At 36.5% G+C, this 26,141-nt stretch overlaps 1 protein-coding gene across 6 annotated transcripts in view; it reads left to right on the top strand.

Moving 5' to 3' along the window:
- LOC105233520 (protein still life, isoforms C/SIF type 2) overlaps positions 1-26,141 on the top strand; it is a 326,314-nt gene that overhangs the window by 117,257 nt on the left and 182,916 nt on the right. For all 6 annotated transcript variants that reach the window (XM_049457987.1, XM_049457988.1, XM_049457989.1 and 3 more), the window contains exon 6: positions 24,061-24,243. In XM_049457987.1, the coding sequence (XP_049313944.1) occupies positions 24,061-24,243 (183 nt within the window). The remainder of the gene's footprint in view (positions 1-24,060; positions 24,244-26,141) is intronic.

The following is a 26,141-nucleotide window of genomic DNA, read 5'->3' on the forward strand; positions in this document are numbered from 1 at the left end:
TGCATTTGAAGCAGTATGTGTTTGGCTACCTGACTGATTACTAAGTGAGACGGTGACTGATTACTTGGTGAAGTGGCGTTAGTTGGCTTCAAGTACTGTCATCGGGCTTGTGCGCATCTAGATACGTAGATGCAATCGAGTCATTGCAGCTTCGATAGTTGAAGTCCTTTGGAAGTCTGCAATGCTGTCGAGGCCCAAGTCACCGCTCCATGCGAAATTATCGGTTGCACGATTATGGTGTACAACCGCCTGACAATCCGTGGCTTTCAGCTCCAGGATTTACTAGCTAGTATATTGCAGACCACTCGAGCTTTGACACGGTGCATTGTCTGGTCAACATGTTGCTTTCACTGCAGAGTGGAATCCAAAGCGAGACCAAGATATTTCACCATCTTGAGCCAGGCAGGGACCTGCGTCTCGTAAACGGGACGAATGGTTGATATTCAGTCTATCCCCACCGCACCATCCCTTTTTCTCATAACGGTGCATATTTGTGCTTTGAATGAATGAAATCAAGAGAAAACTCGCCTAGACTTCATGTAACTAATATCAGGGTTTTCTAGCATTTGGCTGGCTTTACTCCATAAGATTGCTGATTGTATGTAATGAAATCCAAGTAACAATGTAGACAAAATTGCTTGGATTTCCATCCTCTGATTGACGTTTTACATCTAAAGGTTAAGGTTAGCCCTTCCTTACTTGTTGTAGTACGATTTGTTCTTTGCTTCAAAATGGGCCTCAGTTTTGGCAATCACTTCTTTATTCGACGAAAATTTATTCTTAGCGATCATTTTATGGAGATTTGAGTACGGGAAGTAGTCACTGGAGGTCAGATCTGCGGAAAACGCGGAATCCGCAAGCAATTCGAAGCCGAATTCATGGATTTTTGTCATACTTTCACTGACTTGTGGCACGGTGCAATGTCTTGGTGAAACAGGATTTTCATTTTCTTCAAATGCGGCCATTTTTTGGCAATCTCGTCTTTCAAACGGTTCAGTAACGCTATGAAAAAGTCGCTATTATGGTCCTTCCTTTTTCAAGGTAGTCAATAAAAATTAGGCCAAAAAGCAGATGCCATAACACTTTAACAATCGACTGTTGCGTATTTTCAAGCTTTGGAGCGGATTCATCGTAATATTTCATTTAAAGACTTATTAGTGAATCAATTTGGAATGAAAATGCTTGGGAAAGTCTTTAAATTCAATAAACATATTATCTGTGCTACACAAAATAAGGAAAAAAGTACCCAAAGTAAATATAAAATATAACTAAATAAATATGAGAGATTTCCTTGCTCATAATACAACAGAATTTAATATAGTAATATCCAATATTTAAGAAGCAAATAAATGCATAAGAGCTCTTCGAAAAAATTTGCATATTTCTGCTTCATGATTTGTCAATCATATTTTAAGAGAATAGTTTTCAATGCTTAAAATTGCGTAAGAAATAGAAATATGCATACTTCAGTTACCACAATTACGTAAAATTCGCAGAAATTTTTAAGTGAAGAAAATTTCACTTTTGCAGAGAGATTTTTTCACATTTTCAACTGCTAACAACTGACTTCAACGCATTCAGCTGCTGTCAACAGGCGCACATACAAACATACGTCTCTAGCTATGCACACATTTAATATACAACAATTCTGCGCTTATAGCCCTTACCATCCCACACGCACTCACACACACACACACACGCGCGCATATGCGCCATTACAGTCGTTTGTCATAGACTGTTCACTGTGATTCTCAACTCCCTGTTGGCTCACTTGCCACAGTTGCGTTTTAATATGACACTCGACCCATATTTCATTGCTAACAATACATGACGACTATAAACGCACAAATTACTTGCGGATACAAGTGTGTATAAGTGTATGATTACAGTGGCAAATGTGCTGTGCGTATTTACATAAACATTTGTATATAGTTATGTGTCTTTATATATATTTACATATATACATATATGTGTGTATGAGTAACTGGTTCAAAATTATATTTGTATATATGTGTGTATATTTGTGGACTAATTTTGGTAAAAGTAGTTGGTGAGCTTGGGTCTAGATGCTTGCGCAGCTCTTGGTTGAATACCGAAAAGGCTTGATCGTCAATTTTGAAAATGTTTTCTTTCAGTTTCATTTTGTCCTTAAAATGAGTCAATATTTCATTTAAAAAAAGCAGGCAGCTCTGAAACTAAATTTTCGACGTGTTTTTCCACAAAAAAAACTTTAATTCAATTCTTAATATTTTAAGAAAAAAATTATATTTTGCAATAAGTGGCAACCCTATATCAATATGAAAATTATTCTTGACTAAAGTGAGTGTAGTAACTCAAAGCTTTTAAACTTTTAGTATTAAGCTCTTCGTGTGATTCACTGTCATTAAATTAAAAAATTAAAAAAAAAAATTAGAAAAATATATATTGGCAACCCTGAGCAAAAATATGTATATAAAGATAATTATATGCCATTTTTCGTTTTTGCGAAAATTATAATTAGCTATAATTTAAGTAAACATAACCTAAATATTAATAATAAATGGCAACCCTTTTGTGTCATAACTAAAAATAATAATTTTTAAAACCTAAGAAGGTACCGTTTTTTTACTGTCAGTATCAGTTATGGTCAATTTCAAAACAAGTTCGGCATATTTCCAAAATTCTCGAACAAGATTTTGACAAATCGGGTGTTATGTATTAAATATACCCTAAAGTATATATTTTCGTTAACATAAATATTAATTCAACTATTTTAAAAATAGCCAGTAAACAAGTTTTAGTTATATTCACAACTAAAATCTTTATTCTAGCAAAAAAAATATTTGCGCAATAAGTTGGCAACTCTAAGCAAATTTTGGTTATTTTTTCTAATATGATAGAATTTCCAAACTTTTCAAGGTTAAACAATATTTTTAATAAAAAAAATTAAAAAACAATAGGTGGCAACCTAGCTCTCCAGCGTAAGCTCAGTTTACTCACAGATAACAGCGTAGTTTTATGTAAATGCAACCCATTTATTCTATTTATATTAACATTTCATCTGTTATCATCAGAAGATAATATTTTGCACTAATTAAAACTATATGGCAACTCTATTTGTAATAAATTTTATTTTATTTTTATTAACATCTCAACTTTTCGATGCTTTTGCACAGAATAACATTTTTGAAATATTTTTGCACCAAAAATCTTGGCAACCCTGGAAAAAGTTATGCCAAATCTTTAAAAATTCCTATACAAATAAATATCCTATACCGCTTATCCATTACTGTGTTATCAATATCATTAAAAAAATAGTTTTCATTTAATCATATGGCAAAATAAAATTGTCAAATCTGGCAACCCTGTTGAATAAGTCAAGCTAATCAATGCAAATTGTGCACAAAAATGCATAAGGATATGTTGTAAAATATTATTTAGGTTTTTTTGATTTTAAAATTTTTAAAAGTATGGCAACCCTGGTCAATAAGTTACGCTAATCTTCAAACAATTTAAACATACACGACTTAAGAAAACTTTAACTTTCGTAAACATTATTTTTCAAAATTTTTATTAATATGAGCAGTCACGGCTGACAAGTGACAAATGACAATTTAATCACATGAAGTTTGAAAGGAGCTTTTTTGGAAATATAACATAAGTTAGGGCTTCTGCATTTTGAATTGTTTTAGTTTTTTGGTTTAAAATAAATATTTCATATCTGGCAACCCTGACAATAACGAATATTTCCTATCTGGCAACCCTGACGAAAACTTAATGTTAAATCTTAAACAAAATATGTACACCGCTTTAGAAAATTTTTCCATTTTTTTTTAAGATTTTTAGAAGTAAGAACTGTTACGGTTGACAAGTGACAGCTGACAGTTGCCCTTTTAATTTTATGAAGTTTGAAATAAAGTTTTTAAATATTTTTGGCATACCAAACTTATGCCAAGACATTGAATAAGATGCCATATTTTAAATTTCTTTGTACTAATAATTTTTTTATGTGGCAACCCTGGCGAAAAATTTGTTATAATGCTTAGAATATAAGTAAACAAACAGCTTAAAAAATTTTGCTAAAAATATATTTTTGAAATTTCATGAAATTATGACTGCACTGCTGACAAGTGACAGCTGACAGTTGACATTTTAATCTTATGAGGTTTGAAAGAAGTTTTTAAAATAATTTTTTTAAGCTTACGTTTAAACTAGATATAAAAATGCCTAACTTAACCACTTACAACATATCTATATATCCCTATTTATGATCTACATTTACATATATGTATGTATATATTTTTGTACTCCGCAACTAAGCTGCAAGAATAAAAATTCTAGTACTCTAATGAGAGGCATTTAATTATGCAACTATTTACCATTACAATTCCGTATTTGCATACCAACACAAGCTCACTTAAGCCATGGCACAAACATATTATAATTTAAAATTCTGGAGAATGTAGACAAGCAACCCTCCCACACACATACACACATACCAACAGCTGTCAGTTTCCTTACGCACTTATATTTTAGAATGACTGCGTCCATCTCTGATGATTTGTAACCATAAAAATAAATTCCATCAAAGCCCTCATACACACACACATATATAAGAACATATGGTGCAGATTTAATCGCCTGAGCCTACAAAATAACATATTCGAACATCTGTCTGCACAGATTTATACACTTCCTGCTATTACAAAATCGGAACCACTCTATTCTCCGCCACTTAACTGCTGCTTTCACCACTCGTACATTGTTGTTGCTGCTACTTTACTTTACTTTTCTGTTGTTGTTTTTGATTACTCATCCGCCTTGTGTCAAGGCGTCCATTTCCTCATTTCATTGTGAATTGTGCGCGCCGCTGGCGTGTCCACGTCATTGGCCTCCATATCAACGACAATGCTCACACACACACACACACACTCAGATATTATGTGTGTTGGTGATACTCAGCCCGCAGCTTGTGCGAATATCCTGCCACTGAACGAACTATCAAAATTCAATTTGTGTTCCCATTGTAAGACTCTACGCAAAGCAAAACCAAAAAATACATGAAATCGCGTGCCTAACCAGTACTACAGCCTGCTGCCAGTGCGTTGGACTTTGTGTGGCACCGCTCAGCGTGTGCGTGTGTGTGTTTATGGGCACTATTACACTCCCTATTACATGTAGTTGGTGGAAAGTTGTGGTGCTGTTGGTCGTTCGCGTTGGCAGCGAGCGCATAACAAGTGCCTGGCAGGCCGTCAGCCTAGCAAGTTCAATGAATTTCAAGCGCTTCCCCCACACACACACGTTCTTGTACATATTACAAGGCATGAAATGAGTGCGCAATTTGATAGAAAATATATATGCGCTTACTCCTTATATGTGTGGATGTGTGCGTGTATTTTGCCCGCAACTATCACTCGACTAATGACTGCACGGCTTTTGTGCTTTGCACTGTAAAGCTTTAATTCCGATTTTAATTGCTTTAAACATTAAAAAGTGTGATAACAATTTTGCAGTTATACTTTATGGTTAGCTGCTATTTAATTTTAATCGTAAAAGAAAGCTTAGAAAATGTTTGTCACCAAAAATGCATAATCACTTCACTATTACGCGCTTAGCACTATTTGAACTAAGTCCAAATTGGCAAGACAGACTTTAGCTTTTCAAGACCTTTCAACAATATAAAATTTTTTAAATATTTTTGTTATAATAAATTTTGAAAGCGAGGCAACCTTGTCGAAAGGGTTATGTTAATACCTAAAAAAAATAAATTTCTAAATTTCCCAAAAGCTAATTTTAACACTTCGTAAGCTTACTACAAGTCACTGTTGACAAGTGAAAGCTGACAGTTGACAATTTCATCGCGTAAAGTTTGAGAATTTTTTTTTTAATTCTGAAAATTTGTTTTCGAACGCACTACTTTTCATAGCTGCATAGAAATATCATGCATAATCTGCATAGGTGCAGATATTTCTTTTTCAATAAAGGCCTTTTTGTAGGTGGGGGAACCCAAACCAAACCCCTGGCGAACTTTAGCTCACCTTCAAATGGATGACTTTTGGCTACCCAACTACTTTTTCGAAGAAAAAACTCAAAAACTTCAAATTTAATGGAGAATGTTTATTATCATTCCAAAGAACATTTTTTGGCAATTATTTTTTGGAGAGTGGTATTTGGAGAATGACACACGCGATGCTCTTCTCCAAGACCTGAATCGAAGCAAAATAGTCCGAATAGATCTCAGATTTTACATATGTATCTCCACAGGAAAAAGTCTAACTGTGTGATATCACATGATCTTGGTGGCCAATCAACCGGCCCAAAACGTGAAATTATCTGCTTCCACCGTCCCACAAACTACACCAAATCGTTGTTTTTACTGGATACAATGGCAGCTCTAGAATCTCTTTAAGTTGCTCCTCGTCTCAAGTCGGCGAATCTTGCTTGTTTGCATAGTCATTGAGCCAGATATGTGGCTCATCGCTAAATAAAATTTAGTTCGAAAACGTCGGATCTTCTTAGCACTTTTCAAGAGTTTATAGCGCTTGGTCTCAAGACGTATGATGCTGTTGCGAATAGTACACTCAGTAGGCCGATTATATACATATTGACCATAAGAAACGTTATTTATAGAACGCGAATTTTCGTAATAAAGTTGAACGATTTGTAAACGTTGTTCTAAATAATCGCATATTTTAATTATATACTATATCAGTGAATGTTGGTTGGTTGGAGCGCCATACTGCAGGCGGCCGGATTTGGAACATCAGTGGTCCCATTGTGCTTCAAGCTGCTAACCAAATTAGGCTTTATTCAGTAACTCAGTGAATTTGGTAAAAAAAACAGCAACTGGGAATCATTTCTATTTTTCAGAATAATCAACTTTTCCAATTTTCTAACGATGGGATCTTAAGGGTAGTTGTCCTGTAATGACCGTTACTATATTACTAAGTTTCCTTTTGTGTAGCAGGAGAAGCTTTTTGTTCTGTCCATTATCAACACCACTGTGAAGTAACTTTGTTGGCGTTTAAAGATCATATGTGTGCTTCTGAGGTCAATTGTATCAAACGAGCCTTTAAGAAGCTGAATGGTTTGGGTCAGTTTAGGGGAGTTGTATTTCTAACAGATCCTTCAGTTAACAATAATTAACGTTTATGTTAATATTAACTAGTATTAAAATGTTAGAATGCGCAGATTGTCATTGAAATTTACTATACCAGACTCGTGTACTCAGGATCACACAATATTTCATCCTCTAATTTCATAAGTTTGATTTGAAGTACTACATCATCGCTTTATTTAAATAATTTCATACAAAAGTTGTTTGTAGACTAATATCAGCTGAAATTTTGTATGAACTGGAAAATATTGTTAATGATAAAGTAATATATGGATTGATAAGCCCAAAATTCGCTTAACTCCGAGCTCGACATCGAAACGATCCAATAGTGAAGAGTAATATTGTTTATTCATTATCTTTTATAATTTTTTTCAGACCTTTACCTCTTTATTCTTCGTAAAGCTACCACCGTGATGAAAATATGGTTTTTCAGTCAGTTTTCAGACTCAACATAAATATACTTAAGCATGAAACTGAGCCATTTTCGGCAAATATTTTATTTCAAATTTCGCTTCCAATTGGCTCCTGAGGTTAACTGTCAACTCAAAAATTATAAGAATGAACCGTATGTCACTTGTGTGGCCTCAAGTAACTGAAGATGTGTTTCCAGCGAATTCTAGGCCTTAATAAAGTGCCTCCAAAGAAGTTATTAAAACAGTTCCATATTTAAAAAAGTGAAACCTCAGAAATCGAATTTCAAATTTTGTATTCAATTTAACACAAAGGACTTCAGACTTCTTCAGACTAGTTCAACAACGACTTCAATTAAAAAATAATAAGCTTAAATTCCTTTCTATCGATTGTTCGATAAATAATAAAAATCAAGGAACCGTTAATCGATCACGAAACGATTTTTTCTTGTTTACGTTTACTGCAAACGTCAATTTCGGCTATCGGTTATTTCAATAATAATACAGAACTAATGGTTTTTTTTCGGCAAAATCAATTTATTTTATTAAAAGTAGTCTCCTTCTGCCTCATTACAGCTTTTTGCATGGTCCAAAAGCATGTCGAACGAGTGTTTTAGCTTGTTGACCGGTATGGCCGCCAGTATGCCGGTGCAAGCCTTTTGAATGGCCTCTACGTCTGCATAACGCTTTTCTTTCATGGACAAATGCATTTTTCCGTAAAGGAAGAAGTCGCACGGTGCCAAATCAGGTGAATATGTGGAGTGGTTAATGGTTAAAATGTGATTTTTGGTCAAATAATCGTCCTGCGAATGTTGGATTCTGAGCAATTTTTGGTCGTCTGTCAATTTGTGCGGAATAAACCGTGCACACGCCTTTCGTAAGCCAAATGTTTGGTAAAAATGCGATAAATCGATGTTTTGGAGATGTTCAATTCCATTTCCATGAATTTCAATGATGATTTCGGTTGATTTTTGATGAATTCACGCACAGTTTCGATGGAATTTCCGGTGATCACGGATTTTGATTGGCCCACATGTTGATCGTCATTTATATCCACACGACCACTTTGAAAACGTTGCACTCTGCTACGGGATAGGCAATCACCAATAACTTCACAACAACCTTCTTTCTACTTAGATTTTTTCTGATTATTATCTAAAGTCACTCACTAATTCTATTTTTTCTGCGTTTTTACAAAGCCTTCTAGCTATGTTTGAACTATAATAGTAAAGTTTTTTTATTACATAACTATTTTGTCAAACTTCAATGTCAAATTGGATTTTTTTTTTTTTTTGAGAACCACTTCTCCTGATTTTCTCAAGATTATGCCACAAACTAATTAGTACAAAAATGCATTTCTTTGCCACAATTGCCGTTGGAGAATGCAAAATGATGCAATCAAACTTCAAGCACGTATTATTAGTTACCAAAGCAATCGAAATGTAAAAACTTAATTAAAAACAAAAAAAAAACAGAAGTCAACGAAAAAATGGAAAGAAAAAAGAATCAAAGCAACTATTACAACTAATAAAATAATAAAACGCAGACACGAAGAATGGCGAAAATTTAAATAGAACTCTGTCAAGGCATTACAATGAGCGCTACGTGGAACTATTTCAGCACCCACTCCCCCTCTGCCTTCTACCAATTTATATGTAAGTGTTCTTGGAAAAAGTTAGACGCTGTAAACTTCATTTGCGTTCGTTGGAAATCGTTCGAATTCGGCGGCGCTGCTGACAGGCGCTGCCGGCATGCCATTGCAGCTGCGACGTTGACTTTTCACGGACCATTTTTCTGCATTTTCTTGTTTTTGTTTTTAGTTCGTTTCGCTTTTTTTGTTTTTATTTGCAATTTTCTTTCGGTTTTCATTGGCCTCGCGACTTCCTTTCGAGTGGTAATTAAAATTTTCGTTCATGCCACAGCTTTGGCAAAAAGTTCGCCAACGTCAAAAGCAACAAAATGGCAACAACAAAAGAAACAACAAAAACAAATATAAAAAAACTGCAAAAACATAAAACAAAAAACATGAAAAACATGAAAAAATTAAAAAAAAAAAAACTGTACACTGAAAGCACAAACAAAAAGATGAAAAGCGTAGCGACGAAAGCTTGCGCTAACAACAACTACAACAACATGAAATGTAGAAAGTCAGTGGCTAATTAAAGCATTTTATGCTTATTTTACGCTTTGTGGCGACATCAACCAGTTGCAGCAACAACAACAGCAACACGAGCAATGGAAACAGCAAAAATACGCCACCAGCTGTTTGTTGCTGTTGCTGCTTTCGTTACTCCGCAATGGCGTAAGCATTAAAAAACCACGATTTTTCGCAAGTTATGAAAGGCAATAAGCAAAGCGCGGCATAGTTCATGACCACACAATTTTACGCCGCCAACAACAACAACAAACTATGCGCGGACATGGTAAACTTTCGCGGCAGCAACTTTGTCGAGAAAAAACAACAAACTGCATTTTTCCAATAGTTTACCGTTATTTTGCGGCTCCTGCTATTGAGAGCATCACCCGAACTCACAACAATTATAACGGTACTACAATTGGCACAATGGTAATGAAATCTGAAAATAAACGCTCGCGCATAAGTTCGGCCAAGTGAGGCTTTAATGAAATCATTGCGCAATAATATTGGAATGATGAATATTTAATGTTGTCTGCATTTAAAATTAATTAGAGTTGTTTGTTGTTTTTGGGTGGTTTATTTTTATTCTTGAAGAAGAGTAATTGGTGGTATTGGAGCCAAGCTTCTTACGAGTCATTTTCTGCATAAAAGAAGGTTTTGTGGTACTTAAGCTCTCTTTTCTCTTAAAATGGAAAGAATGCATTGTGTTCGGGCAAAAACTAAATTGACTTTGACTCTTAAGTGGACATGGCGTAAATTCTCTCTTGTAAAATGGTGCTCTTTCTGTATTTTTCTCTCACATTAGGTCAGTTTATAGCATTGATCCAAAATCGATAGTTCATACTTGAACGGATATTCGTCCTTTGTGTTACCCATTAACTTCTAAGAGTGGATCATCAGATCCTCATTGGTCGGCGAAGCGGTTAGAGCTTACTACAAATCTATTAAAACGGCTAATATCAGTCCTTTGTACTTCGGTAAGTTAAACCAAGGGGTGTCTACCTAGGTATTTTAATCTCGGTCTGGCGAAATCCGGCCAAATTAGGGGGAAACGACAAGAAGATTCCACTTTACTGTCCTCCAAGCACCTTTGGCAAAGAACGTCCAACAGATTGCTTAGACTCACCGTTTATAAACCTCTTAGAGAGTCCAGTCAGTACACATTGCGGCATTCGTTGTCGACCAGCGCTTAGTGTGTTCACTGAGGTCCAACACCAGAACGCAATAAGATATAGCATAGCAGCTCGGTTTCGGATCAATACATCTACTGTTACCTTTTAAGCAGCCACCTCCGTTTGAAAAACGCTACAATAGTTTGATAGCCTGAAACTGAAGTTGATGGAGAGCTCTCGACAAAAGATCCCACCATCTACTCCGCCTTTTAAGTTCGATGCATCCATACCAAAGCTCATTACAATCACTCCCTTAGGTGTTCGCCCGGCCCACAAGTCCTTCTCGATATGTACGCTGTGAAGGAATCGGAAAGAGAAGGTTCTGCATCGCAGTAGTCTAGGTTATAAGGGATGTCATCGAGGTAGTAAGAATTTTCAGTTTGTCTCTGGCCGAGGTCCCACATTTAAGCAGATTCCCTAAGTCTAATAGTAACCTTTGCCGCCAAGCGCCTTTCAGCTATGGCTACAGGTAGAAGCTTAGTTAGACAGAATTTCGTGCTTTGTGTTGCATAGATACAAAGTGATCTTCCCTAGAAATTCCTCTTCACGATTGTACAGCCTCGAAATATGACAGTTTTCTTTATTAACCACTCATACAGCCAGCAGTGTACGCCATCCCTGATGACAATCTAGTGGTAAAACTATAAATGTAAGTTTGTGGCACAGAAAGTGAGTTTTCACAATCAATTTTTAAAATTATTTTGAAGTCCATCTTCTTTTATAGCTGTTGGAAAACATCTCATAGTATCTTTTGCTCCTTTATAAATTTCGAATTTAGTTTTTCCTTTAAAAATATTTTATTTTTTTTCCTTTAGGAAATATTTTTTTATTATTTTTTCTTTAAAAACTATTTTTTTCTTTCATAATCTAATCATAAGTCTATATTTATATAGCTGATCTTCAGTTCTCCTTTTTTGCGCTTAAATGTAGGCAACACTTTTTGAACGCTGCAATTCGTACGAGTGAACTTGTGGAACAGCTATGTATATCGCTCAGAAGTACGTTACCTGCAGCAGTCAGTTCAGTTTAGTTTTTCATTTAAACCAATATACTGGGGGCAGGATAGAGAACTACCGATTTGATATTAAATATTATCGCCTTCTAGTTTTCTATGCAAAAATATTCTGTAATATATGTAGTATATGGCTCAAGTGAATTGTATATACTTTTCTATGAGAATTTTGAACAATTAATTTATCAATATATACTCGTATAACACTTCTGCTCAGCTAGACACTCGGTAATATAAAAATAAAAGTTCTTATAATCATTTCTAATGTAATTACTTGCTTTCTGTCAAGAAAAAATATAAAATGTCCACCATTCCATTTTAACCAGAAGTCAAACAATTAATTTTAAGTATGAGTACTAAAAATAATTGCATTCTCTTGCACGCTTCTAAGTATGGAAGAACAACTTCAAACGAAGTAGAATTTCTGACATCTGCACTTAACGCTTTACGCCTTTGTTCAACTCTTAATCTCCGCCACCACTTTGGTTGATGAATTGTTGTGCGCGAGTTGGTTACTTACTTTTGTCGCCAACAAAATTGTTAACTCAAACATGAGCGCGAAGAATGTCCACATTACACAGGGTGTAACATTTGTGATATTTTGGTGAGTTCTTTTGTAAGGGGTTGCATGCATCTGCCGGTACAAAAAACGTATTTTTAGTTAATTTTTCGGAACGAGACGGATTGTACAGTAAAATATCCTGGAGAACTTTCGAAAAAAGCTGCTTGCAGTGAGGAGGACTTACATTTTTCATCATTATCGGGCAAATATTTCGATGAAGGTCGTTTGAAAATTTCAAATCAATCAGTGCGCTTATATCTCCGAAACAATTTTTCGGATGAACTTCAAGTTTCCTAATCAAAAATTCGATTTTTGAAATTCGCACAAATCGCACCATTTTCTCATTGAAATTCTGTCTTTAGAGAGTTAAGATTTTATGTTTTTAGACTTAAGATTTTAAGCATAAGTCAAGAATATTCCAGCACAATATTTATGCAACTTTATCCCACCGCAGAAATTATTTTCGGCTTTACTGATGTCAGCATAGGATTTAAACTTTCGAACTCGCTTGATAGGTGATAGGTAACTTTACTAAATTTAACAAAGCGCCTGCATGTAGGCAACGACTTTCAATAACTTTTTAAAAACTGTAATTTTTAATATTGTTTTAAGATAATAGTTGCTGCAGATTGTTAGTAAAAACTCACATAAATGAAAAATATAGATTTTACTTAAAATATATGAAATCTTCTACCCCACCACCAACCCTTTATACACCAAATATGCGAGCAGGCTGAAGAGCGCGCCAACTTTTGACACATTTAAATCTTCTGTGTCCATTCTAACATTCTTTTAATTTTCAAAAAAAAAAGAAGCAAGAATAAAATATAAAACTATTTTGTAATATTTTTTGTATCATTTGGGGTTTATTTTATTTTTCTTGGTTTAACATTTTTTTATAATTTCACTTTCCTCTTTGTGTGTCAGTTGTAATTGTGAAGAACCTTTGCTTGTGCAGCAATCATTATGCTGATGAGTAGAAGGCAACAAATCAAAACACATGCGAAAAAAGTAGAAGACATATTCCATTTTTCCTTTTTTTGTTTTGTTTTTAGACAGCTGCACTATATTAGTGGATACCAACTGTAATGTGAGCATACAAATTCGGTAGTCAACAGCACATGCGGAGCTTTTTTTCGTATTTTTTTTTTTTTATAACAGAGTCTACAATGTGCAATTGTAAGCGCCTCTTCTGCTACTTTCCTTTTCATATAATTTCACCGTCATACGAGTATATGACGCTCGCTGTACTCAACCTCGCTGCCGGCTCCCTGCCAAGCTTGGCTGGCATTTTACAGTTACACATGCCGTTAAGCTAGGCAGTGTGGCAACCTGTTTAACGCTTTTGCGGCAGTTGCTCTGGTTTTTACGCTCCAATTATTTTGATGCTTTCAATTTATGTAATTCCTATTTCCTGCCTCTCCTGCCGCGCCCACTCACTCACTCACGGTACGGTAATATATGCCTACCTGAAGCTGTTGGCATTCTTCGTAGCTATATGTAAGTAAGCCAAGCGGTAAATCGCACTATCTCTGGATTATGTGTGCCATGGTGGAGAATGGAATCGCTTTCAATTCCGAAGATGATTATGTGTTCGTACGAAAATACAGTAGAAGTTAGTGGTTGCTTCAGGAAATAAGTCAGTACTTGGGTATAGTTCGGTCGAGTTTAAAAATGTTGGAGAGACTGCCTCTAGAGCATTTACGGAAGGTTTTGCTAAAGGACCAAGGCCAAGCGTTCCTTGCTGTCATATTTGATGCTTTGACTTCCATGGCATTATTTGTTGATAAAGGGTTGACGGATTTTTTGTTCCATTTATCTTCTGATGGCAAAGTCGTTTCCAGGCTGCATAAGATAAGGTGTTATGGTAAGCTTCTTCTCTTAAAACAGGCAAAAACTAATTCTGTATTAATTCTTAGGTGGATTTCGTGTCCATGATCACAGATTCTCTTTTCTAAAATAATGCTCTTTCTATATTTTTCTCTTATATTTGTTTAGTTTATAGCGTTGATCCAAAATCGGTGATTCATACTGGAACAGATATTCGTCCTTTGTGTATTTCATGAACTCCTAAAAGTGAACCACCAGATCCTCATAGATCGACGAAGGCGTTTCAGCTTTAGCTTAGGCTTTTTTATAACGCTTATTTAAACTTAATTAATAACCTCAGGTGTAAATGTTTGATATATCCAAGAGTAGAGATTACTTGTCTCAGTTTTGTTTCAGAATCTTTCCAGACTTTTATCCAAGCTCTAAATATGAAGATTTATAGTCCCTTTGCACAATTGTTCTAAAACATATATATGATCAACTTCAAGAGATTAGCCATCTCGGTCTGTCCATCTGCTTATATATATGCAAACTCAAACTTTGAAATATCGCAATGAAATACATCCTCTCCCCAAAATCTACTCATTTGTAGGAACCTCCAATATGGGACAGATATAACATATAGTTGTTATATAAACTAAACCATCAAAATGAAATCTTTGTTTGGAAAACTTCTTTAATTGACGAGATATCTTCACGAAATTTGGCATAGAATTTTGTCTATACCCAAATTATATTAGGATGGGACGAGTAGGTATTCTCCTGTCGTCGTTTACTCGATACTTAAGGCTAAATAAGGTGGACACTAGACAACTTTTTCTTCACTGAAACAATTGTCTCTAGTAGTCCAGTTGAATTATTCGTAGTCCCACGAATTTCAGCCTATTTACCTAACCTAACCTAACCTAGCTTATTGTCTAAGGCAAAACTATACATCCGAAGAAGTTTTCCAGATCAGACCACTATATCATATAGCTGTAATATAAAGTGAACTATCACAATCAATTTCTTATATGGAAACTTCTTTACTTATTAAGGGTATTCTAGCTTCAGTGCAATCTGAGTTGCTGAGTTTTTAAACTAGTTAACCATGAAGATCACTGGTAATACGAGTATATTCTCTCGCATTTCTAAGATTCTTTAACCTGAGAAATAACTAGTAAAATTTCAATTCATTTTTCTTGAGATTTACAAAATTCCTTTATTTTGATAATAGCTAAAACATTGTCTAAATTTAGGAGCATCGCTCATATATATCGAAGACGTCAACCTAAGCATTCTAAAATTAACTGATAGAACGTTGCCTACATTTGGGCGCATCGCTCCTATATATGGAAGTCGCGCACCTAGTGGTGCTAAACTTGACTGATAGAAAGTGCTTGGGTCAAGGCGTTACGAGCCAGTAGAGTTCCGGCAACCAACAAACTCTAAATATTTATCAAGTAAAACTGTCTTGAATAAGAAACTTATCGCTGATTCAAAAGCCTTAATTAATTCTTCAAAATATAAGAGTTTTATATAAATTTTTCATATAAAAAGAGGGATGCGAGAGTCAGTTATCCAAAAAGGAACACCTAAACCCTTCACAATTATTGGTATTAAATCAATATATTCAAGATGAATACTCAACTTTTTTTTACAAATTTTATAAAAAGCAGGAAAAGCAGCCGCTGCTTCAGATATATGAAAAACTTACTATTTTCATAAGAAAAAATGCTAAAACTCCTCAAAGATATGAAAATGTTAATTTAAATTTTGAAACTAAAACTACGTTGCAACTTTTCAAATACAAGTTTTGGTTTCTACGTTCGTAGAGAAAACCTTAAGAGGTCCTAATTAAAAATTTTCCTGCAACTAACATCGCCAACATAGTGGCCACTCCATAGAAATATGTGCCAAATAAAAGAAGAAAACCGTTAAGTTCAAAAAGTTGTCTTACATTGCAAAACTTAGAAGCGAAACTAGAAGTGACTTATGCCAACATTCCACATTCTTCAAAGACGAACTCCATGAAGCCTTAAGACACACAAATACACATGTACATACAGATGTATTTGTAATAGCAATCAACTGACTGCTAGCACAGTGAACTTAGAAACGTCAGTGCGGGAAAAGTGTGTCTAGAAAAATGCATTTGTGGCCATCAAATAGCACACTCACACACACATAGATTTACAACTTCCTACCGCTATTTCACAACTATTTGCCAAGCCACAAAAACAACTATGCGCCGAGAGCGCAGCGAAGTGTCAACAACAGCTTCATGTCATTATGACAATCGTCAGAGCGCATAAGTAGCAGCCGAAGCAACAGGAAAAGCTGAAAAGAATGTGACTGAGGGGAAGTAGACAGTTAGCAGCTCATAGTCAGCCGCTAATAGCTTCTGCAACTGCAGGCGGAAGTTATATATTTTTATCATTACTGTGCTTGTCAGCCAGAACGCGTTGTCGTCCATTAACGTCAACATCACAGTAAGCGGCATCATGACATTTGGTCATTGCAACACTGTGTTGAAGAAATACATATTGGGAGCTTAAGTGAAGTTTAGACATAATAACAGCAGTATATGTTGATAAATATATTTGGGTATTGGTGTTAGTCAACTCACTGGTACTTTAATCGTTAACTTCGTTCACTCGCTAATGAGCTCATTTATACCAAAAATGCAGGGAGATCTCAAAAACGGTTTCTCTTGTTTGGAAAAGTGCGTTCCCATAGATATCTGTTTTTACATTTTTGAAGTTTTCAATTTTGTTTTGACAGTTCTCTAAAGCGAGCAATAAAATTAAAGCTGTCATGGTTAATACCATCGTTCTCTGTTACTGTCACTGTCATGAAGGGATGGGAGGGAAGGAGTCACTGGAAAAGGGAGGCGGTGAATTTTTTTATGGCTCCATCAGACTTGCGGGGTGAATTGGTGGAGGAGTATATTGTCCGGAACTATATATTTGATTCTCTTTTAGAGTACTGACTATCAACTTTGATAGCGGAACGGTGATATTAGCCTTGAGCTCGCTGACCAATAGAGCAATACCAATATAGTCTAGTGAAGGAATGTTTGGACGACTCGCTCGCATCGAGTTACATAGAGCATCATTAGATTGATTTGGGTCTATACTCCTTATCTCTAGTATCAAATTGCTTCATTATTAGATTGATTGCCCGGTCACACGAAATTGCACGGCTGATGAGCTTGGTAGTTCAGGTACTTCAGTTTCACTAGCCGAAGAATGTGAACGTGTAGGAGTCCACTGGTTTCTTCAGGTTCACTAATGGATGATTGGTCTCAGGCAAACTCGGCAAATATTGGTCGGATACTCATAACGATTCAATCGCATAGTCCTTCTGGCCCCAGGTTTTAATGAGTTCTGCATTCACTTTCCTATAGTTAAGATGTACACTTTTCTATAGCAAGGATAAGATAGAATCGTCCAAAAACTTTATTTTCAAATGTCCCTCCTTTCACAAATCAAAACCTCGAATCTTACACTGTTAGAACTTCCCTTGATATATGTACTTAGCGAAATAATAATAAAGCATCTAAACAGATGTCTGATAAGTTCAAGACGTTTTGCCAATAACTGATATCCACTACAGCAATTCTTATTGGGTTCAAAAAGTACTATATTTAGCAGCGCAAGTGTGGTAACCCGAATTTTTGGGGAATTGACCATCCCACCTAATCTAACTGTCATTATAGTATTTTCGAGTTGGTTCGAATATCGACATTAGCCAAGTTTCACACCATCTTATGCATACATAGCAGCTTACGCAGTTTTCAAGAAATAAACAGTTTCTACGGCTCATATGGCTCAATAATACTAAATAGGGTACTGGCTGGTGCTTCTCCACTCTTCATTGTTGGCATAAATCATAGACACAGGAAAAATTCTAACGGCGTCAAATCGAACGACCGAGGCGACCAATTGACGGGGCTATTTCGTGGAACAACACGTTCACCAAACTTGGTTTTCAATAAATCGATTTTGACATTCGCTGTGTGGCTTGTGGCGCCGTCCTGTTGGAACCAAGTCCATATCATCCAATTCGGATCAAAAATATTCGGTTATCATTGATCATCATGGAAGAAGTACGGTCCAATGACGCTGGCGGCCCATAAACCGCACCAAACCGTAAGTTTTTCGGGATGTAATGGCGACTCATGGAATTCGTATGCATTGCTGCCTAATCAATAACACATATTTTGCCTATTGACTACGCCATTCAGCCAGAAATGAGCCTCATGGCTGAATATGATTATTCGATCATTCGGATCATTGTCAAGTTATTGCTCAGCTTAATTAACGAACTAACGACGATTCTGATGGTCAAGCGAATTCAGTTCTATGTTAATTTGATCTTGAAGGATGTAGGCCAAGATCTTTTCGCAAAGTTCACCACAACGACGTCACAGAGATGCCTAACGCTTGTGAACGACATGTGAGAGACTGATTTGGGTCTTCCTTTATTGATGCGCTAGCGGCACTAATATTCTCGATACGGTAGCGTTTTGTACTGTGCCTGTGGATTCAATTTTTCCCACTAGACGCTGAGTTGTTGATCTGATAGAACGATTACGACATATAAATAAATTGGACGTAGAGCTCTTAAAGTTGAGGCCGCTGAATTTCGAATTTCGGCAGTAAATCTTGAATAAATTCGACTCGGTGGGGGTAGAGTTCCTATTATAAACCCATTATGTCGGACCACTAGCGGCCGCATTTAAGTGAGTTCGAGCTATACACCACTCAGCAGGATCTAGGGTCTAGATCAGTTTGATCGGTTTTCACATCTCAAATGGCTGGAGACTCCAAAAACTTCATGATCTCACCCAATATTGATGGTGCTGTCAGACCGAAGTTGTTACTTTAACATACATCGCTTCATACAGACTTCAAAAGTGCTAAGCGGTCGTGGCCAGAAATGTCTCTTTCGTATGTTGCAACCTTCCATTCCTTCTCAGCTCGTTCATGCTTGCTTATATACCGTTAAGCAAGCTTAAACTTTGTAATTTTAATATATTTTCTGAATATAAAAAATTAAACTAACTTAACAAAATTCATAATTGTTATTGTCATTTTCTGAATTTTCCTCGAGTGCCGAGCAAGACTGTTGGCGGTGAGACGGGTGAATGTTAATATTTACCAAAAATACAATATTAATATTAAACCACAAATTGAACCTCACCGAAGTTTAATAATGTTCGTTTTTTTGTTGTTGTTGCCACTCAAAAAAGTTACGAATATCTCGCAAGTACTTAAAAAAACACACAAGCACGAGCGCGCGTGTATGAGTGCAGGTCCCCAAAGTGCTATGCATGTGTTGCCACTGCGATGAAAGTCACGGAACTTTGTAGTTGTTTTTGTGCGAAAACTTTGCCTTGTTTTTGTCATTACGCCAACGAGGCACACACGCCAAGTTGTTTTATCCACAATTTGCCGCTCACAGCTTGCCTCAGCATCATATGCCCTCTATATCACACGCTCTCCCTGTATCCCTTTCCCTACTTTCCCTCATTCTACTCCTAACTCTCTCTCTCTCTAGTGTTCCTTGTGACTTTGGTTGCATATATGAGTATCAAACTCATACATACTCACTCATCCACACACATGTTGCCTGTGATGTCGGTGGTGCCTCCGCCTGGCATTTATTTCCCTTCGGAGAAATTACCAAACGTTTAAATGCAAAACACAAAAGCTTAAATAATTCCCTTTACGATTGCGTTTGTTGTGTGACTAACTAACTACTTCGGTTTTGTTTTTCTTGTGTAGTATACTTGTTGTTGCTATTGTTTTCCTGTTTGTTGCTTTTCGCATTTGCTCACAAGTGCCACATGCTTACCAAGTAACTGCCACAACTGTCTCTTTGGCCGACAATTGCAATGCGACCTGCCACATCCGTTGCCGCCGTTACTCATTTTTTGTTTGCACTTTTTATATACATATATGTATTTACCATTTTTTTGTTATTAGTATTGTATTTTTTCTTTTGCTTCTCTCAAGTTTGTCGCTTTTGCGGTATACTTTTTGCGGTTGCTTGTTCGCAACAACTTTAGGCAAGCGCCCCGATCTACTCTAAACACTTGACTCCCATTTCATAATTTTATATGTGTGTGCGTTTTGCATATGTGTGGATTTTTCTTTTCTGCATTGCTTTGTTCTTTGTACTTTTTCTGTATAGCCCTCTTGAGAGCGTGTACCCCTGTTTTCCTCATATTATCTCACAAACTCGTTCCTGAGAGTTGGTCATATTTGAAGGAGTCGTGCAGCAAACTTTTGAACTCAGCCATCCGAAATTGCTTTAAATAATGTCTATGAAAATCAAATTTCGCTCAGAAAATCATATTTCGCCCATACCATATATAAATATGTATATGTACCATGCTCTCATAAAGCACTTACATGTTATATATTCTCCTAATTTTGCGCAATTTATAGACAAATCGACCTTCTCAGAAGCCGTTTGCAACTTGTATGTTGGCACATCTGTCGCCTTTGTAATCATAATTATGATTGATAGTTGTGGTCAAGCTCTTGGTTAGTGTGAATTTTGTAAAGCTAACTTGGCAGCACTAATTCAAACAATTCTTGGAATTGTTTTCTTGTTAGTTGCGGACATAACCTCATACATTTTTCGAATGAAATTTAGTAAGGGATATATTTTATATATTATTTTGAAGAAAAACCCCAGAAAATTCAAATTTAATGGGGAATGTTTGTTATCATTCGAAAGCACATTCTTTGGCACATATTTTTTGTAGATTACCTCTTCTAAATCCATCCGTGGAGTCCAATTTTCGATGACTCGTTTGAGCGTTTCGACTGGTAACTGGCGAATGACACGCGTGCTGCTTTGCTCCATGGCCTGAATGGAAGCGATATTCTCCGCATAGACCTTAGACTTTACATATATGCATAGGAAAAAAATCCAACGGCGTGATATTCCACAAACTTCAAAACCTGAAATTATCTGCTCAGCGAAGTGTTCTCCCAATAAACGTATTGATTGGTGTGATGAGTGGGAAATGCCGAGATCACGAGTTTCAGTTCCAGCATCATATAGTCGGTTATGGTGGTCGCCATTTTTGAAAAAATATGGACCAATGATTCCACCGATCCACAAACCATCTTTTACTGAATAAAATGGCAGCTCTTGAATCTCTTCAGGTTGTTTTTCGTCCCAAATGCGGCAATTTTGCTCATTTACTTATCAATTGAGCCAGAAATGGCCCTCTTCGTTGAACAAAATTTGGCTCAAAAACGTGAGATCTGCTTTGAACTTTTCAAGAGACTATAATCTCCCGGAACTTCTGTCGAGTGACTATCGTTGTGTGTGGTCTGGTGTTGTCTTGATGGAACATAATTCCTCCCCTGTTAGCCAAAGCTGGCTAGTTTGGACAAATGCTTCCATCAGTAAATAAGTAAGTGACAGTATAGGCTCGCATTAGAAGTTTGGCTGTCTGCTCATAGCAGACGATTTCCTGCTAATCTTTCCAAACACCAACTCACCGCGATTTGACCACAAACAATTTTGCTAGAGATTGGTACTAGTTACCCACTTATTTTCACCATAAACTATTCGCTTCAGAAACTGTTAAATTATACTGTGATCTTACCGCCAGATGGCATAATCTGATCGCTCTTATGTGACACAAAATGCTTAACGGCTTAACTGGAGCAGCTTCGAAAAAGATCGCATTTTCGACCAATAAGGTCTTTGGGTTAATACAGTACAGATGAGCATTGTGAAAACTGTGCATCGGTTTCCTTTATTTAAAATTTTTTATAGAACAAACTTTAAACAAGATTTATCAAACCAATTTATGGGAACCCATCTGGGAATCAGACTCTTTTGGGAATCTGTCAGAGCCAATCTTATAATTTTGGTTTGAGATTGCACTACATTTCGTAGGATATGTCTCCACGTAATATGACAGCCAAGAGCATCTCTCTATAAAAGTTAACCGTGTGTGTGGTTTGGCTTTCGGTTAAGGCTCTCCAAAGTCAGGTCACGAAAAATGTTGTATCAAAATAGGAACCAGTTGTCTTGGACTACTTATTTAAGCTTTTAACCTGCATATTTTATATCCGACACGGTAACCTGAAACGACGTCCTTAACCACCTGGTTTTCGCTTAGAAACGAAGGCGGACATATAGTATATCCGTTATCTAAAAATATGATCGGCGGAACATGGCATAAACCATTTAGTACCTTGGTTAGGTTAGGTCAGCTCAGAAGGATTCTCTTCGCATCAAAGCTAACGCAGAATCGCACTTTGACAACTGTGAATGGTAGTCCTTTTTGTGCTTGCCAGAAGTAAGGTAAGGCGGCTTGGCTTTGGCAATTGGCTTCTAATAATATATGTTACCTTGCCACATGTGAGTCTGTTGAACAGTTTCGAATATGAACTGTTACCATGGCCAGAGGTGAACCTTGCTAAGAGCAAGCAGTTTAGCGGACACCTTTGGGTTTCACTTTGGTTTAGAATAATCTTACAGTTTCAAAAGTTTTGGTTTATTGAACAGTATTTGCCAACAGGAGGTGAGACCCAACACTAGACCGCAAAAAAACGGCGGCGTACCGACTCGATCTGATCTGATGGAATTCGGAGATTAACCTTACTTAGAGCAAGCTGAGGATTCCACTTTGGGTTAGAAGAATCTTGCAGCTTCACAAAGTTTGGTTGTGGGCTAGTGTTTGCCAAGTTCACGGGAGGTGAGATCCAACGCTAACTCACAAGAAGACAACGAAGTAGCGACTCGGTATGACCTCATGGAACTGAGGTTAGAAGGACCTCTCTGTCTAGCTTTCAGTTTTGCTGTTTTCAGCGATTCCGCTGGTAATCGACATCCAAACAAGCCATGACAAAGTCCTGATGTTACTGTTAAAGAAGTAAAACACTCTTTGACTAATCTTGAGCGCACTGTTAGTAGCGAGCTCAAGGCCAGTAATGCAACTTTGCCTCTAAGTGAATGAACACATATGTATGTGAAATGAGCAGCTGAGCATAATAAGGATTTAATCGGTTTGGTTTGGTTACTGTCCCTTATTGGATGGGAATAACGGCTCCAAATAAAAATAACTAGCCAATTTCACGAATCAACTTCTATGAAGAACTAGTTCATCTAAGGTCAGTTTTGCTGAAGAAGTGAGTAAAGTAAGGGATCTTATAGAAATATTTAATATTATTTATGACACACTGTGAAAAGCTCAGAAGCTTCATTCCAAAAACAGTCTCAGCTTCGCAGGAATGCTCAGGTTATATAGTCGAGAATTCTGCACGAGGAATAATTACAAACCACATACATTCATATGCAAAATATATTGCCTACATTAAGGCGCGTGATTAAAATCAACAACCGCTACAAACACGCAACTGCTGCGAGAATGCATTATGTTGTACGAAACCATTATCTGAATAGACATGTGCGAAGGACGAAAAACAAAAAAAAACAAAAAATAGTAACAAAAACTGAGTGAGAGTAAGAAAAACTTGGATTGAAAAATTTCACACCTGCTGAGCTTGAATGACTGCACATAAAATGCAGTTTTTGTTTTTTACGTGTCAGCGACTGAAAATTGTGCAGTCAGCGTTAGCCTGCTGTAAAAACAACAAAACCAACTGACCTATTGCACTTTTCAGCGCTATCGTTGCGCATAAAATCCGAATTTTATTGCAAAAAATAACGCACACACATGCAGAGCTGAGATTTTGTCTATGTATGTATGTATGTATGTACAAGAGTCTAATATTTTTTCAACTTTTTTGCTTGAAATTTGCAACTTTTCGATTTCAACTGATTTGTCACTATTTGCTATTCGCCATTTTCTATTCCGCAGGATCACAAGCTGAAGCACATGGCTGAGCTGCAGCAATCCGTTGTCACCGACCAGGATACGCGCCATCAAATACAAACACAAATCCTACAATGGGAAGAGAATTTGGAGCGTCTACATTGCGAACAGTTCCGCTTGCGTTGCTACATGGCGTCGCTGCAGAGCGGCGAATTGCCAAATCCAAAAGTAAGTACAAACAAACACACACATCTTTTATATATTTATACAAGTGAATTCTCAAAGTTTGTATGTTAGGCTGAGTAGCGGGTAGAAAGTGAAAGAAAAAGAGGAGAACGATACTCGTTAAGATATAGATATGATTTTAAAGAAGTACTTTAGTTATTTAAGAGGAGACAGAGATTGTCTACGCGTGCCGACACCGGTTCTTCAGCGGTTAGTTCTATGAAGTACATTCCTTTTGAAAAGTAATAAATAATAGTTTGTCGAGCGCTTTCAGATTATTTCCATCACCCGCGTTTAAAATGGTCTTTAAGTATTTTATGTTCATCTTTCATTCGTTGCTCATCTTCTTGATATATTTCCATCATTCCTTGAATTTGCAGTTCTGGCTTAAAAAATTAAAATCAATTTCCGGAATAGCATTCCATGCGCGTACCGATTCGCGTTTAAAGTCTCCAACTGACTATAAACGGTTTCCCCGGAGCGGTCGTTTGAGTTCGCTAAATAGCCAAAAGTCAAACGGAGCTAAATTAGGCGGTGGTTGAGGCACGATATTGATTGAAAAATTGGCGAAAAAATCACTAAGAATCAATACAGTATGCGATGATGCATTATCGTGGAGCAAAAACCAAGAGTGGTCGGCCCATAATGTAGGCCTTTTTTATAGATATTACTTGTTGAGAGTGTGATTAGTCGGAAGAAACTCGGAGAGCACTACACCTAGATAATCGAAGATAACTGTAAACATATGTAACCTCGATTTTTGACCTACTTCAACGTGGTTTTTCGGCTTCGACTAACCTATGCCACGATATTCGGCTGACTGATCGTCTTTTTCCGGGTCGCAAGCATAGATCCAAGACTAATCGACGGTAATAATGCATTTGAAGACTTTCTGGTAGTTGGAAACCATTGTTTCACAGACGTTAACTTAACGCTGTTTTTCGAAAAATTAGTGCTTTTGGAACTAATCGTGCTTTGACTTTTCTTAGGCCCAAATTGCCTTTAAAAATGGTTTTCACTGATCCTTCCTATATTTTAACTGATATCTGACTGTTAATCGTCAATACTCAAACACCAATTCCTATATTTTGTTATTCATAAGTTGATGTTGGCGGCCGTCTTGGAAGTAGTCGTCGTCAATCCGTTCTCAACCTTCTTTGAATAAATTGTACCACTCAAAAACATTTTTTGAATTTTTGAAAATTATGACTGTCCCTAATCTCTTATGCCATGAAAAGACAAATTCTTTTTTATCAAAAAGTTGTTCATGTCAGTTCCACAGAGTCGGTTTTCGGCTTATATTCGCTTTCAGAGGTCATTAGTAGCATTTTATATAACCGCGTCCTTTCGTTTTCAAATCACTATTATTTCAAACTCTTTGGAGATATCCTTTTATGTATAGCTTACGTCTCACCGCTCAACTACCCAAACTTGGTTGGTTTATTTCGTTTCGTCTGTCTTATAAATCTCCTGATGCTTCATTGAGAACAAAGCTCAAATCATTCTGTGTCGTATTTCCAATTGAAAGAGTTTTTCGCCGCTTGATCTTTTCGACCTTTCTTCTTGGATATTCCTGCTGATATTAATATCTATCGAAGCTTTCTTTCCATTTTGAAGGCTTTTTCAAGCTAAGTTTGTAATAAATAGATGCTATTTCGAACACCACAAACATAGCCCAATAAAATAAGTTCATTGTATACATTTCTAATAAATCATACGGACATTTGTCGAAATTGATTCTGAGATTGTTTCCAGACTTCGTGTTCGTTTCGAAGTAAATAAAACTTCGATGCTATAGCTGGCATTATGTCGCCTTTTTATATTTTATCACTAATCCCTATTATCCGAATTCTATAAAATTAATGTTAAGGAATAAGATCCTATAGCGCTATGGCTGTTTA

The sequence above is a fragment of the Bactrocera dorsalis genome, chromosome 5, assembly GCF_023373825.1.
Source record: "Bactrocera dorsalis isolate Fly_Bdor chromosome 5, ASM2337382v1, whole genome shotgun sequence".
NCBI lineage: Eukaryota > Metazoa > Arthropoda > Insecta > Diptera > Tephritidae > Bactrocera > Bactrocera dorsalis.